This window comes from Eucalyptus grandis, chromosome 11, assembly GCF_016545825.1.
Source record: "Eucalyptus grandis isolate ANBG69807.140 chromosome 11, ASM1654582v1, whole genome shotgun sequence".
NCBI classification, from domain to species: Eukaryota; Viridiplantae; Streptophyta; class Magnoliopsida; order Myrtales; family Myrtaceae; genus Eucalyptus; species Eucalyptus grandis.
Genome location: NC_052622.1, coordinates 44,483,883 through 44,500,324, shown reverse-complemented (window position 1 = coordinate 44,500,324; position 16,442 = coordinate 44,483,883). Strand labels below are relative to the sequence as shown.

Genomic DNA, 16,442 nt, shown 5'->3' with positions numbered 1-16,442 from the left:
ACACGGTGACCCTAGCCAAACGCTACCCTTTGCCGCGCCGCCTCCCCCTTGCTGGACCACCTATCCTTTGCTGGCAGTGATTGGTGAAGGCCTTGGCAGGTGGTAACCGGCGAAGCCTTAGCCGGCCAACTCTCTTTATTTTTAATAATAAAAGCCTTTTGCAAATTTAATTTACCCAAACACTATTTTACTCAAAAATACTTCATAATAGGCTTTCACAAATAAATTTATCAAACACACTTTTCATTTTGAAAAACCCCTTTTAAGTCAAGAGTCTTTATATCTTCTCAATGACTTTTCTTAAAAGTCTTCCAAAACACACCTTTTGTCTGGGACAAGTGGATCGTTGGGATAGTTTCTTGTGCGGAGTGACTGGATTCCTAAGATCAACGACAAATTCCACATGTCGAGTTAATTTTGATGACTAAAATGTGAAATGCAAGGGTTGGACACGTTTCCAAGAAAGCAGGACCTCTTTCTCCTAGACGAGAAAGGAGAATCGAATGTGTGTGGAAAGGAGAAGATACTCATCTCCTAAATCGCCATTGACTGTTCTATCGTAAGTTGGTTTACACTTTCACCTCAACTAGCTGAGAGAACACACGACGTTCTTCTCCTTCTTCGGCGCCAGATAATGTTGCTTTTATGTTTTAGTACCCTCCACCGAGGTTACTTGTATTGTCAATTCGCAATGTTAAATGCAATTGGAGATTGCCTTCCTATGTGAGCCAGAGCAAAATCAACAAGGGTTACAAAGGGTGATACCTAACAACATTTTGGCCTTGCATTATTATTGTTAAGGGAACGAATTGCTGCAGATTTAGCACGCGGCAAGGTCCTGGCAGGAAGGAGGTTTCGGTTCGCTTAACAAAGTCGTGTTCCCTCCTTCTGGTCCACACTTGGTGCGCTTCCGTTTTTGAGTGCCCGGCTGAGAAGATAAACCAAAAACAAATGATAGACTAGAATATCTAGATACACACCATTGGTAAATATATAATATTAAACATTTTCATATAGTTCAGTGAATAAATTAAATATGTACAAAAATATATGAATTACTTTAAACAAATTATAATTTATGGATCAAATTACATATTGAATCTTATTTTAGGGATTATATCGAACAAATTAAAAGTTTAAGGACCATATTGCACATCAATTTTAGGGAACATTTCTGTTATCATCCATTTTTGGGTTGTAGATAAATTGCATTTAACTTGTCCATTTTAGGAGAGGGAAAAAGAGAATAAAGCATTTTAAAAAAGTAGGAATTTTTGTTGAGATCTTTGAAGAGTTAAAAAGGTAAATTTTTCTTACTCTCCCATTAAATTTCAAAATACTATCCAAATTTAAAAAAAAAAAATCATGTAAGAACTATATATAAATCTACATTTCAATGTATTATTACCTTTCAAGATTTTAAATATTTTAGATTAATTAAAATCAAAATTAGCATGTCCTAAAAACTTCACTTGCATTTTGTTTGGAGACTTTGTTTCTATTTGTTAACTTATCCAGTAGTGATTGAATCTATTCTTTTGTTATGAGAAACGAATAAAAAAGAAATTCATTTGGTAAACTTTTTGTTTTTGAGAATAAGTTTAGAACATAATCAAAAATTTTAAAAGAGTTGCTCTTTTGTTCCCGAGAATAATTTCATAATTAAGCCTAATCTACTTTTCCTTTTTCTCTTTTTTTCTTCTTCTTTTCTCCTTCTCTCTTCTTTTTTTTTCCCTAGTCGGTTAGGCTTGTGTTTGTTTTCATTCTTTTTTGAACAACTTTTTTGTTCTTGAGAATAAAAAAGGAACAGAAATGCGTTTGGGTGCGTTTTTGTTCCAAAATTGTTTTTTTATTCCCGAAATATATTCGAATGTAAACAAGAAATAAAAAAATTATTTCTTGTTTCTAGAACAAAATTCAAAAACACTTATCTCTTTTTCTTTGGCCGGTCGTCGGCCTCGCCCATGGCCGGTGATCGGCCGTCGAGGGTCGGCGACGCCGGCAAGGGCGGCGACCTCGCCTTGGCCGGGCGAGCTCGAGCTCGCCCAAATCCCGCGAGGCGACCTTGCCCGGCGGGGGCGAGGCTCGAGCTCGTCCGACCAAGGTGAAGCCGACCTCGCGTCGGGCCGGGCGAGCTCGAGCTCGCCTAGCCAAGGCAAGGCCGAGCCTCGCCGTGGCCGGGCGAGGCCGCCCGCCCGTCGGCCAATCGCCGGCCATGGTCGAGGCCGACGATCGGCCAAAGAAGAGAAAATAAAAAGAAAAAAAAGGAAAAAAAAAAAAAAAAAGAAAAAAAGAAAGAAAATAGAAAAAATAAAATAAAATATTAAAAGAAATAAAAAAATTATACAAATTTACCAAACGTGTTTCGTTCATTTTTTATTCCCCGAAACAAGTTTACCAAACGTGTTTTTTTGTTAAAAAATTGTTCTCCTAACAAAAACACTTTTTTCTATTTTTGTTTCTTGGAAAATTTTTAAATAGAAATGTTACTAAACGTGCCCTTAATAGCCACTGCTAGTGGCGACCAATTGGAGTAGGTCTGGTGAGCTCATTGGATTTTGCTCAATCAGTCGCTAGCCAAAGAGAATGAGGAAGAAGAAGAGAAAACGAAAAAAGGAAAAAAGAAAAAGAGAAAAATAAGAAAAATATAATAAAAGTATTTAAATATTATAAATAAAATTTTCTAAGAGTTCTATCAAAAGTATTTCTATTTTGAAAATAATTTTTTTGATAGTTACTAAATATTTTTAAATGTTTAGAAATTATTTCGAAAAAAAAATCATTTCTGATTTTAGGAACGAAAAAGGTTACCCCACACGCTGTATTCAATTCATAGCTGCACCTCTCCTCCCTCTCTCTGTGCGCCCAAAACCACCTGATGAAAACCCCGATTCCCACTTAATTCACTGGAGCTCAGTGAGTCGCAAACTCGCCACCGAGTTCGCCGGAGCCAACTCGACAGAGAGAGAGAGAGAGACAACACGGTTGAAATGGACGGTCACTCCTCGCACCTCGCCGCGCAGAACCGTTCGCGCGGCTCCCAGACCCCCCCCCCCTCCCACTCCGCCGCCTCCGCCTCCGCCACCTCCTCCATCCACCTCAAGCGCAAGCTCTCCGCCGCCAACGCCAGCGCCGCCTCCGCCGCCGCCGCCGCCGCCGCCGCGGCCGCAGCCGCCGACGACCACGCCCCACCCTTCCCTCCCTCCTCCATCTCGGCCGACACCCGCGACGGCGCCCTCACCTCCAACGACGACCTCGAGAGCATCTCTGCCCGCGGCGGAGGGGCCGGCGACGACTCCGACGACGATTCCGACGATGAGGAGGAGGACGATGGCGATAACGACGGCGGATCCTCTCTCCGCACGTTCACCGCGGCTCGGCTCGAGAACGTGGGCCCGGCCGCGGCTCGGAACAGGAAGATCAAGGCCGAGAGCAATGCGACGGTCAAGGTCGAGAAGGAGGACTCCGCCAAGGACGGCGGTAATGGTGCCGGCGTGGGAGCTCTGGGGCCAGCTGCGACCTCCGGCGCCGGTTCGGGCTCCGGAACTGTGCCGAAGGAGGATGCTGTGAAGATATTCACCGAGAATTTACAGGCGAGTGGGGCTTACAGTGCCAGAGAAGAGAACTTAAAAAGAGAGGTAACATTCTTGGCAGTTTAATTTTCCTTGGTGGAGAGCTGGAAGTAATTAGATGAAGTTTCGAAGCATTTGAGTTTTGTTGTTTGGTTGTTTGGTTTGAATTTGAACGATTTAGGGAGACCCTGAAAAGTTGCTTCTAGCACTTCTAATGCTTTCGAATCACTTTCCCTCCAAAAACCTTTAGGTGTACATCAAATAAAGAGCTTGGTTGTACTTATTGCACGAGATATCTGATTGCTTATTCTCAAAAGACTCAAATTCCTCTCTCGATAAGTGCCGGTCGAATCATGCGGGAAAAGAATGACAAATATCTACAAGCATCTCGGATGTTGCTAGGAAACACTAAATTATGTTGATTTTTTTTTTTTAATATCTGTCTGACCTAAAGGACGATGGCTCTGGTGTGTAGATAAAGTAATGAGTGTTCATTTCATTGGAGATTCCTCGTGATCAAGGATTGTTTCATGATAAAATCTCTCTCTAGAAACTGTCGCATGTGGTCAAAGTGAACCGCCGTCTTTGCATCTTCATTTCTGAGGGATGGCTTGACTAAATTCTGCAGGAGGAAGCAGGAAGACTCAAGTTTGAATGCCTTTCAAATGATGGTGTTGATGACCATATGGTTTGGTACTTCATCTTTTCATTTATCCAATGTTTTAACACCCGCGGAGGTTTGCTTTAGTGATCCATTGTAGGTGAAAACCTTCTTTTCCTCCTAATTTACAGATACAAAGTTTGTGCAACAATGGTGAAAAATTGCATTTGCCCTTCCCCTTTGTCTTAACTTTCAAGAAAATACAGCATTCATTACCTTACTTGGATCTCAGGTTCTCATGTAAAAAATTAAACTATAGCAAGTCTTGCCACACTCCTTGAATGTTTTTCTTGGTTCTCAGGTTAATAGGATTAAAGAATATCTTTGCCAGGCAACTTCCTAATATGCCGAAGGAATACATCGTGCGTCTTGTTATGGACAGGTATTGCCATGACTTGTCATGTGATACCCTCATTCTCTGTATCTAAAGAAGCTTTCCACGAATATTTCTAAAATTGAGTGGGTCAAGTGTTATATATTGCGAAGTTTTCACGAGTTTCTCTCTTTGCCACTCTGAATATCCAGCATAGAGGCAAAGAACTGGACAGAGAAAAAGGACCGATGCTAGAATTCGATCATTACAAAAGCCGAAAGAGAAGTAGAAGAAAATAAAATTCCAAAATTGGATTAAATAAAAAGGTCTCTTTGCTACATCACAACTAGGAGTTTTTCATGTAACTAACTAAAATACATTCCAGGCTAGAGCTCTTATACAAGGGAGAAGGCATTGCCCTTTAGCCATTCCTTTTTTTTTTGGTGAATAATGAGTTGAATTTAGCATTAAACAAATTAAAGGATGCCCAATGGCACTCACTTTTAGCATTTTGTTGAGGTCACACCATAAACCACCACAACAAGGCAATAACATGCAGCCATAGGCACAAGTTACTTTAAGAATAGCACTGTAGAACAAGGTCTATATCTGTGTGAGACTTTGTAACTTTGGAGTCACTTAGCATGTTCGATATTCTTAATATACGGGCATTCTTTTGTTTCACATAATTTTACCTGGCAATCAAACTCTTTCATTGTTATTTCAATGCCAGATGAATCATGTAAAAACTTCTTTTACTTATCTGAGAGGGAATGGTTAAAGAAACTGATGTCAATATGAACACGATCTTTTGTCTTTGGTTATTCATGGCTACTATTTGCTTCAGAACGTGCCACATGTTTAGTTATGATGGTTTATCAAAGTTGCATATATGTGCAGTTTTAGTGCCTTCTATAGCTTTGCTTATCTAATTGCTCAATGTTCAAGGCTGTAATACCTATGGTTCTCTCAGGATCCTTTAGGTAAATATGCTTCTTCTCTATTCAAGTGATCATACTCATATTGTATTTGCAGAAACCACAAGTCAGTAATGGTTATCAGACGGAATTTAGTTGTTGGTGGTATCACTTATCGCCCATATGCCAGGTGATGTTCTTTCTCATTCTGCAGCGCTCTTCTTTCTTCACTTGACTCTTCTTACTTTTGTTACTATTATTTAAGAGTCAATTTAGACTGTTGATATTCTGTTGGTGTAAGTACATGTCCTGGAGTTAGTGAAGCCTATGATAACAACATCACTTCAAAAACATGCGATGTTTAAATGCATTGCTTGTAAATGAGCATTTATTCATGTGATAGTGTTTTGTTCTCTTGCAATACCCTTTTCTTCCCAGAGCATTTGGACTTATGGGTGCCTAAGTGGACCTAAATGATCAGAACATTAAGTAAAATACTGCGTATCTTGGTAATATTATCTTTGACATAATCCTTAGAATTCTCCATTATTATTTTGATGGAAATTTGTGGTTGAAGAAAGGTTATGACAGGTTTTGCTAACCATTAGAATATAGTTGACCAGTTTCCTATTATTCTGGCTGTACTTGGCATCGAACCTACCACGTTTTTTAATCACCCAATCCCAAAACAACCAGGCCAAATGTCCTTTCTAGCATACCATCAGGACAATGAAAACCAAGCAATTACCAATGGTGCCTTATTTTGAGTAGTGATTTTTCTCTCTCATCTCACTTCCTTTTGCTTCTTTTAACTGGAATTTAGCAACTTATATATTCAATTTGGCTACATGATGTGATTCTTGAGACTAAATCTATGTTGTCCTCAACTACTACAGTCAAAAGTTTGGTGAGATAGCTTTCTGTGCAATTAAGGCTGATGAACAAGTAAAAGGTTATGGCACAAGGCTGATGAATCACTTAAAACAGCACGCTCGTGACGTTGATGGGCTAACTCATTTTCTGACCTATGCTGACAACAATGCTGTTGGTTACTTCATCAAGCAGGTTTGGACTCTAAACATCCGTCGTATCCTGAGATCTGCGCTTTATCTATAAAGATGTTGAAATGGCACTCACTGGTTTTTGCTTTGTGATAAATATGGATGTCCTATTTATTATTATATGTGTGGGGAAGAAAAATGGAATGAACTAAGTTTATGTATGAAAGAGTGGTTGTGGTCTGTCTTTCTTTCAGTAAATGAGTGCTGTGTTCAAGTACAAGTCATTTTGTGAGTTAAATTGATGAAAAGAATGGAGAAGAACTTCAGATACACGTGCTTGACTCTTTTAAGATCATCGTGGTGAGTTTTATCTTTGGGTCGGCATAGAGCTCAATTTTTTTTGGCTCTTGTGACTTGCATTTTTCCTTTCATGAGAGGAAAATTAATTTTGTATGAGTCAATAGAGTTTAATATGTATACATAATCCCTAAAGGTCCCCTAAAGGTCCTAAAGACCACTTTACCCTTCATACTTCTAATACTCCCCTCAAGCACATGCCTAGCTTGTCACAAATATATTCTATCCTCCCATTACCTAGAGATTTAATAAAGATGTCTACATGTTGTTCACCGGTTCAAATATGACTGGGAAGGATCACTCAACTCAGTAACCTTTTTTGAATAAAATGACTGTCAACCTCAATGTGTTTTGTTCTCTCATGAAATATAGGGTTGGAAGCTATACGCACCGCAACTTTATTATGTCGCCATAGAGTCATGGGCATTGGATCTTTAAAGCCTAACTCAGCGAATAACTGTCGAATCCATACTAATTCACATGGCACACTTGTGCCATGGCTCTATATTATGACTCAGCACTGGAGTGGGCAAAAACACTCTGTTTCTTACCCTTTCATAATACCAGATTTCCTCCAACCAAGGTACAATAGCTAGTGGGTGATCTCCTATTATCTGGAGAACTTGCCCAATCAGCGTTAAAGAATCCTTTAACCCTGCCATGACCATAGTTTTAGTAAACAATTCCTTTCCCTGGAGCCTTCTTCAAGTACCTCAATATTCGAATAACTGCATCCAAATGAGATGTATGAGGGGAAACAATAACTGGCTTACCACACTAAATGGAAAGGCAATGTTTGGTCTAGTAATTGTAAGATAATTCAGCTTACTTACTAGTCCTCTGTATCTCTCAGGACTATTAAGAGTCTATTCTCTCTCAGCAACTAGTTTAAGCTGTTGTTCCATGGGTGAATCAAGAGGCTTTGATCCCAACATACCTTTCTCAGTGAGCAAATCCGAGGCATATTTTTTTGCTGTAACAGAATGATGCCTTTCTGTGACTACGCCACCTCAATTCCTAGGAAATATTTCAATTTTCCTAAGTCCTTACTATAAAACTGTTGCAGAAGATAGGTCTTGAGTTTAGCCATATCAACCAAGTCATCTCCTGTGATGATAATTTCATCAACATACACAATCAAAGAACAATTTGCCTCCCCTTGACTCTTCATAAAAGTAACAATGATCATTTCCACATGTAGATAGGTCAAAAGAAAGTACAGCCTTAGAAAATCTTCCAAACAATGCTTGTGGAATTGCTTCAAACCATGTAAGGACTTTTTCAATTTGCAAACCAATCCTCCAGACTCGCCCTGAGCAACAAACCCTAGAGGTTGCTCCATATAAACTTCTTCATAAAGAGTACCTTGCAAGAAAGCATTGGTGACATCTAGCTGAGACAAGGGCTGGTTATATGTGGCAGCAAGAGAGATCAAAATATGAATAGAAGTAAGTTTGGCACAGTAGAAAAGGTGTCTGGATAGTCAACCCCATACACCTGAGCATATCCTTTGGCAACAAGTCTTACTTTTAAACTAGCAAGAGAACCATTGGGATCATACCCATCGACAATGAATCACACAGCCATCATTGGCAGGACTTATCCATGCCTATTAAATACGCAGTAAAAGATTGTCTTCTTTGGGTCTTAGGATGATGGTGGACTTAGCAGCTGATGCAATGAAATTTTTAACGATGAATTTCTACTCCTTTGAGAGGTTCTGTGCACTTCACTTCCATTTTAACATGAATATGGTACTGTGGCCTGGCTCAAAATTAGGACTCTGGATGTGTGGATTGCTCAGATTTTGGTGTTTAACTAGTTCGCAATGCCTCAGAAGAAGACAAGCCACTGTGCTGAAATTACGGTGACCTTCATCTTGATGGGGTCTTTCTCTTTTGCATGATCTGTATTTTATGCTGCTATGCATCACTATAGAAGCCGTTGACCATGGGAGTTTGATTCGTGTTACATATGATGCTTTGTTTTTGTCAATTCTTGTCAACATACTTCATATAGTTTTGCAAGTTAATTGATGTTCTGGCACTCTCAGGAATTCATCATTTGTTTTATAGATGATGGAAGTTATTTTTCTCCATGTGCAGGGTTTCACGAAAGAGATATACCTGGATAAAGATCGATGGCATGGGTGATACTTCATACCCTCTACATCAATTAAGTTGAAAACCATATTTTGCTTTGTTTTTAACTAGGCAAACAAACATATTTTACAGGCAAAAGTTTTTAGTATATCCTTTTCATATATCAATCTCCTGTTTTGGCCTTCTTGTTTACCACCATTCTCATAAATGTGCTATCTACATCCCTCCATTTTAAATACAAATAAGGCATAGGAATATTGAAGGAACAAAAAGAGTGTGCTCACACATGCTTATCACATATGATACTTTTAATGACTTTTATCTTTCAGAGTCTAAACTTCTAATGATTGCCGAGTGTGGTGTCTTTATTACTTTCACAACTCATTATTTTCTCAATCTTTTATGGGAGTTTCAACACCTATGTCCAAATATCTCACTATTCTGAGGGTGTTGCAGGTATATTAAAGATTATGATGGGGGAATTCTTATGGAATGCAAAATTGATCCCAAACTTCCTTATACAGATCTATCAACCATGGTTCGCCGTCAAAGGCAGGTAAAGCATCGTTTGTTCTATGTATGGCATTTTATCTTTCCAGGACTTGTTAAGGGGGAAAAGCAACTGTGTTCTGGTCGAAACTTAAATTGCTCAGAGGAGTATGTCTTCAGGAGATAATTGCAGCCTAAATAAGTTGATTTGGTCATATAATAAAAAATATGGTCTGCATAATCCAAAATCTGTAGCTCACCTAGATAAATTGTCATATCCAGGAAATTGAACATCTCAACAAATTTGTAAGAAGATTATTATAATGTGAAAGCTTGACAGTATAGATAAGGCCTCTTTTAACTATTTTTGTAGCATTCATGACATGGGGGTATTTTAGTGATAAGAATAGTCATTCAATACTAGCTTCCCCATAAACTTGCTCCATATATCATGAATCAAATATTGGTTAAATGCTGTATCTTGTATCTGAGGCTTAAAAATTGAAGATTTTGTATTCGTATAACTGCAACAATCTTTCTCTCTCCCCCTCTCTCTCTCATGCAATCACATGCACACATAGACATGCAATTAGGAATCACACGCACTGCAAAAGCAATTTGTTTGGAGCGAACTAAGGGATTGAGCAACAAACTAGTTAAATTACATACTTGCTAAACAAAGACGTCTTTCCTTATGAGATGGTTTAGGGAAATGGGTGGAAAAAAGACAACTGGACAAACACTAGCCTTCAGCACTTAGCTTCAAGGAGAAATGATCTATACGTCTTTGCATTCTCCTGCCTGAAACTAGAGCATTGTAGTTTTGTTAGGGTTCCCCTCCACCTGCAGTTCCAATTCATCTTCTCTTCGAGTCCTTCCATAGCACCCATGTTTTCTCAAAGGTTATTGTTTCGATGCCTGTGCATTCCTGACAAACCAATAATCTAAATTGCTCATTTTCTTGATTTACCCACGGCAGTAGTCACATTCTCCTTTAGTTTTGATTGTGACATCCTCAGATACATGTCTGTCCTGGTTGTCTGTGCTCAAAGGTGACTTAATATATGAGAACAGACTGTACATTAGAGACTGAGTTCTCATTTGTATACTTCTAAATTCTGTGAGTATTGTAGTTGGTAAAGAATGCTATCACATCAATGTAGTTTTTTGCTGAAAAGGTTTTTAGACGAGGAAAATTTGGTTGAGTAGCCATGGCCTGTGCATGGCTTCAACATATCATTTGTAGTCATGTGAAACTTTTCTTACCTTCTTCTTATGACTTGCTAGGAAATTCAGTCTTACAGTTCATTGTCCTGACATGTCAGCATTGTCAGTCCAGATTTTCTTCATTTTATTTAACTGCCGTCTGAAGTCTGGATCTTTATATTACTGGAAGGAGCTGCTTATGACTCTTGAATTGGTTGGTTGATCATGTTGTCATACTGTTTTTTTTTTGCAGGCGATTGATGAAAAGATAAGGGAACTCTCTAATTGTCATATTGTCTACCAGGGGATTGATTTCCAGAAGGTATAAAGCAGTTTTACTTGTTCAAGTACCATGTTATCGTACTTATAAGGTGAAGATGTATCAATAATGTTGTTTAGGTAATTGATATGATGCATGAGAGCTAGGTTCTTTTAATTGTAAAACTATGATATCTCCCTATATGATTTCCCCCGAATGCTCAGTGTATTCAATTTCTTTGATAAACTTTTATGAGATTTAGTGAGATCACTGCTAATTGTTTTAAAAGTTTAAGTTGTTAGACGAAAGTGTGGTTTTTTATTTGAATATTCTAACACTCCCTCTCATGCTTAGTTTGACATTTTTACCTAGTATTAAGCGTGAAAATTTAATTGGGGAGGCAAATAAGACTTGGAAAGATTTAAATTCACGACCTCCAGCTTTGATACAGTGTTGGGTGGTCGTGGGCCTCTCTTGCCTCAAAAGTTAATTTAGGTCAAGGGGTGAGACTTACCTTCACACTTGTAAATTGACCCCTAGCCCCTTCCATAATTGATGTGGGACAATCTCAATAATCTCCCCCTCACACACCATATGAGATTTGGTGGGAAACCAACTGTTCTAAAAGTTTGAATTGTTAGATGAAGGCTTGGTTTATTATTTAAATATTCCAACAACTTCTAAGTAGGGAAAAGAAAATTCTCCATAATAGAGATGTATGATCTAGAGGAGTTATAACATGAAACTGTAACATAGTGGTTTCAGTCGCGATCAGATGAATCTTTAAAACCCAAGTCCTGAAGTTGCTTCCCATCTCTAGCTGACAAGTATCCAGTTCTGGAAAGTAATCACGCCTGTCTTTTAATCAACTACTTGATAGTTAATCAACTCATCATACAATGAAAGTTTTAGTTCACTTTCTTTCTTGCTCTCCTTCCTTGTTTCTTATTATCCAAGCGGAAAGGGATAACCCTTTTCTCAGTATCTGCATTTCCTTTTATTCTCCTAGTTCGGCTAGAATTTTTGTGCACTGCATATCTTTTTGAACTTAAGTCTGATCAAAATAGTTCTTGCTTAGAGAGATGCAGGGGTTCCCCAAAATACCATCAAAATGGAGGATATCCCTGGCTTGAGTGAGTTCCTTGACTTTTTAATGACTTCCAGTTGGCTTGTTTCCACACACTTAATGATCCATTTCAATTTAATCAATCATTTTTGACGTGGTAGGTTGGTTCATGAAATGAAATCTTGTGTGACATTCATGCATATATGTTTCAGCACTGTTTGTCTTGATGAGATTCGATGGCTCTCATCAAATTAATTCGGGATGTCAATTTTTTCCAATAGTTAGATAAATATCTTTAATGGGGAATCGTTTGCTTTTTCACATTGTCATGTGGTACAGCCGAGTGTTTAATATTAAACTTCTAAACTATATTTTCATTCCCCTTTACAGTCATCTCAAAACCTGTTCTGTTGCTGTAAATGAGAATACGAATTTCAAAGTAAGAGATGTTTAAGGGATATCAGAAACTCCTGTACACATGGGGTTTAGGAAATGAAGAATTAGCAGTGGAAGAAGAATTACGGAAAAATCCTGAATGTGATAGCCTCTCCCAAATGACCATCTAGTATCAATATGAGGGTGAGAGTGCCATACTGTCATTGATAAAATTAATACTCTTTTACCCAATTCCACGTGCTCAGATTTCTGTCTTGGAGTAGATTTCTGTTTGATGTTCACTTTGGTTATTTCCATATACAACATCAGTCAACAAAGACGCTCAATTCCTTTATTCATCGATGTGTTATTCTTCTCAAATCATTTTTTCGAAGACGTTTTATGCTCAGATTGTTAGATGAGCATTTTGGGATACTAATTTGTGGTGCTCAGATTGTTAAATGAACATTTTGGGATACTAATTTGTGGTGCATCTAATTCTAGGGGAGGCTGGGTGGACACCTGATCAATGGGGCTATTCTAGGTTTAGAGGATTGAGTGATCAAAAGCGGTTGACTTTCTTTATTCGCCAACTTCTGAAGGCAAGTAATGAGCTTTCTTTGTCTTTTCTATCATTTTGCTTCCTAGCATTGCTCTGTAAACTGCTCAGCTGTCAGTGTGCATATTTTAATGAATCTCATTGACCATCATCCTGGTGGTGTCAGTGTTGTAGCTATCTTTAACATATCTTATGAAAAACAGGTATTGAATGACCATAGTGATGCTTGGCCATTCAAGGAACCAGTTGATGCTCGTGAGGTCCCTGATTACTATGACATAATTAAAGACCCTATGGGTGAGAACCAGCATAAGCTATTAACTTATGTTTTGAAAAGTGTATTTCTTTACTGAAATTGCATTTTAATGTCAACACATACAATCTCTTGTATGCTCATAATTGCATTAATAAACTAAAATTGTAAATTCTAGTACTGCTTATGGTGTATGAGATGCTGGATTTGCAACAGATGGGTACGTCTTGCCAGTTCTTTTCACTGGTGGGCAGCTTGGAATGTTCACTGAGAATTAGGCTTCAATTAACTCTCATGTCCACAGCGATAGTCATCATAATATTTCTGTTCCCGCTTTGCCTTTTTTGGCACATAGATGTGAACTGTTTCATGCCTGGCAGCCCATATGGAAAGTATCAGCTTTTTGGCATGGTTGAAGCATATTTCTGGCCTGTCTGGCCCTTCATACCAAGACGTATATACTTTTAGGGGCGCACAGTTACCTGAAGCATGATGCAGGACACACTGTAGGTTGAGTTATGGATAGAGGAACATGGTATGACATTGGCTACAAATGGGGTAATTGGGGTACAGCTCTTTGGTTGTTGGTTAGCAGCATGTGTTGGAACACTTAGTTGGGATCAATTAAGTAATAGGACTACGGAGCTGAATATGGGCCAGATCTTGTTGTCTAGGCTGATGTTGAGTGTTGCTACTAGCCGAATCTAGAAAAAAAGTGCTTGTTGTTTAACATGAAAAAGAAATAAAAACATCTGAAGTAACTGTTATGGTAGTCAACTACCTGCAGCCTAACTCTACAATTTAATGACAATGCCCAGAAAATTACTACTGATAAATCATTTACTAGACCATGGACTAGAATATTTCCTCTTTCTTTTCTTCTTCCACTCTTCTACATTTCATTAACGTCCCTTTTTATTCCTCTTGCTATAATCCTGCTAGGTAGCTTCAATGATGAGCAGCTGGGCAATTTCTTGTTTTTGGTTCAAGCAATTTGCCCATTTGCCTTCTTTTTGCAAATTTAGTGGCAAAATCAATTGGCTAGAATCTGGTACTTGAACAAAAGTAGATTTATGGAGCATGTTTTTCATCTCTTCTCAAGAAACATGTTAGGACGCGCATGCGAGTTGTGTTACAGAAGTCCTGTATTAGAAAATTGGTGTAGTGTTGAGTAGTTAATATATTTTAGTTGGATCATAACTTATTAGCTTAAGATTTTGAGTGAAGGTGGGTCCAATTGGATATATTGACGGGCTTGGACTTAGGCTTCCTCTTGGAGATCTTCTCGGGTGAAGGTATTGGGCTTTTGCTGTGTGCTCTCAACAGATGGTATTAGAGTCGATAGTAGATTGTTGTTCAGGTGTTTGGTGACTATTTCAAGAAAGAAATCTCATGATCGACACTTGCTTCCAGTGAAAATTGCTATCAAGGCTGGCAAGAAGAGACCATGGACGGTTGGTCTAGAGACCATAAACAGTTGGTCTGGTGATGTGAGACCATGGACAATTGGTCGATGTGAAGTAGATACCAAGAAGTTAGAGACCATGGATAGTTGGTTTAGTAATGCAAGTCCAGCGAGACCATGGACAGTCTAGTGACATTGCATTGCAATGACTTGGATATTCAACTTGAAATAAGTTGATGTAGAAGGACACTTAAATAGCAGACCATGGACAGCTAGTCATAGAGACTATTGTGATGGGGAGATTGTTAGGATGCACGTGTAAGTTGTGTTGGAGAATTGATGTGGTGTTGAGCAGTTAATATATCCCAATTGGTCCATAACTCATTAGTTTAAGCTTTTGAGTGAAGTTACTGCATATATTGATGGGCTCAGATTTAAGCTTCCTCTTGGTGATCTCCCTGGATGAAATTGTTGAGCTTTTGCTGCGTGATTCCAACAAAACAAGTGGCAGGGTGTAAGTAACCGCTGGGCACTGTAGCAATAGCTACTTTACCCTTTGCTGTGATGCATCGTCATCTGAGGTGGCAAAGTATTTTGTCATGATCGTGATCTACAGAGCGCACCATGACGATACACATCAGCAGAGCACCTGACCTGGGATGTGCATCCTGAAGTGGGGTTCCCAGAGGAGTGGTATAACCTTTTCTAGGCAGGGGAGTTATAGCCTCACAAATATGTCACGAGTTTTTCCCTTGTGCAAATTGTAGTTTAGCTTACTGGTTGGACCTAACTGGAATTAGCCCAACGTTTGCAGCTGAAAGCAAGCCTTTGCCAGCCTGCCATTTGATCACATTTAAGAAAATCCAGCTAAGACATAATGCTAACTGTCATGAGAAGTGCAAATTCAAGTTTTTGTGCTTATCCTCTTCATTATGGTGTAGGAAAATTTACCATGCACTTGCTTATTGAATCGCAACAGTTTTACTCATGATGGTTTTGCAGATTTGAAGACAATGACCAAGAGGGTCGAATCAGAGCAATATTATGTTACGCTCGAGATGTTCATTGCAGATGTCAAGAGGATGTTTGCTAATGCACGCACCTACAATTCCCCCGACACTATATACTTCAAAATTGCAACAAGGTATACTTAGTCAGTCCTTGTTATGTATGTCTTTGTCAACCCTTCAGGGCAGATAAAAATGATTTACTGGATGTGCAGGCTGGAAGCTCATTTCCAGAGCAAGGTACAATCGAATCTCCAGTCTGGTGCCGGAAAAATTCAACAGTAGAGCATTCGGTAGACTGGAGGCCCTGACCTTACTTCTCTCTATATGAATATGTGGAGCCTTGGATACTTACTCTGATCCATGATTGCGCTGGGGAATTAACTAGCTTCGATTGACCATGTAACTGAAGACTGATAGTCATATTCCCCGAAAACTGAAATTTCAGTTCCCTTAGTACAATGTAATTAAGATGTCTTCACTTTCTAACTCTGGTAGATGGAAATTTAACCAGATTGTGATATTGATATATCCGTTCACCTCATCTGAGCGACATAGGCCATCATTTTTTGGTGACACCATGAACTGATCCTTTTGTGCAGAGCATCCAGGCGTGAGAGTAACAAAGTTTGTGGAATCTGGTTGGCTTGGCCCAGTAAACGGATTTACGGGCATGGGAAATTATTATATTAGACTCTTCGTTTCATGGAAAATAATTTCTAAAAAGTGTTTTTTGAATTTTCTGATATTTGTTTCATGAAAATAAATTAGTTGGGGAAAACATTTTTGATGAAGAGAAAAAAGTCTTTTAATATAAGGAAAAATGTTTTTCACTTTTAAGAAAGAGGAAAATATTTTTTTCACTCACTTTCTCTTATTTCATATCCATCTTAACTTTTT

The 16,442-nt window shown here is 38.7% G+C and overlaps 1 protein-coding gene across 5 annotated transcripts; it reads left to right on the top strand.

The window, feature by feature from the left end:
* Positions 1–2,850: 2,850 nt before the first annotated feature.
* LOC104426623 (histone acetyltransferase GCN5) lies at positions 2,851–16,091 on the top strand. 5 transcript variants are annotated; one of them, XR_005547767.1, is made up of 13 exons: positions 2,852–3,638; positions 4,201–4,265; positions 4,535–4,615; positions 5,582–5,653; positions 6,360–6,528; positions 8,927–8,970; positions 9,380–9,479; positions 10,872–10,940; positions 11,956–12,010; positions 12,823–12,920; positions 13,081–13,174; positions 14,358–14,853; positions 14,943–15,505. XR_005547767.1 is itself a non-coding variant. In XM_039304965.1 (13 exons), the coding sequence occupies exons 1-12, from the start codon at positions 2,991–2,993 to the stop codon at positions 14,378–14,380; spliced, it is 1,518 nt and encodes a 505-aa protein (XP_039160899.1). In that variant the 5' UTR covers positions 2,852–2,990; the 3' UTR covers positions 14,381–14,425; positions 14,544–15,504. The 5 variants fall into 5 exon arrangements, 4 of the variants coding, with proteins under 4 accessions (XP_010038045.2, XP_039160899.1, XP_018720842.2 ...); XM_039304965.1 differs by having other exon boundaries at positions 14,358–14,425; positions 14,544–15,504; XM_010039742.3 differs by lacking the exons at positions 14,358–14,853; positions 14,943–15,505 and adding exons at positions 15,538–15,679; positions 15,758–16,091 and having other exon boundaries at positions 2,854–3,638.
* The last annotated feature ends 351 nt before the right edge of the window (positions 16,092–16,442 follow it).

Excerpts from the sequence above, each read along its gene's own strand:
- LOC104426623 (XM_010039742.3), top strand. The coding sequence starts at position 2,991 with ATGGACGGTCACTCCTCGCACCTCGCCGCGCAGAACCGTTCGCGCGGC. Across the intron at positions 10,941-11,955 it reads AGGGGATTGATTTCCAGAAG|AGAGATGCAGGGGTTCCCCA; the intron begins GTATAAAGCAGT and ends GTTCTTGCTTAG. Across the intron at positions 13,175-15,537 it reads CATAATTAAAGACCCTATGG|ATTTGAAGACAATGACCAAG; the intron begins GTGAGAACCAGC and ends ATGGTTTTGCAG.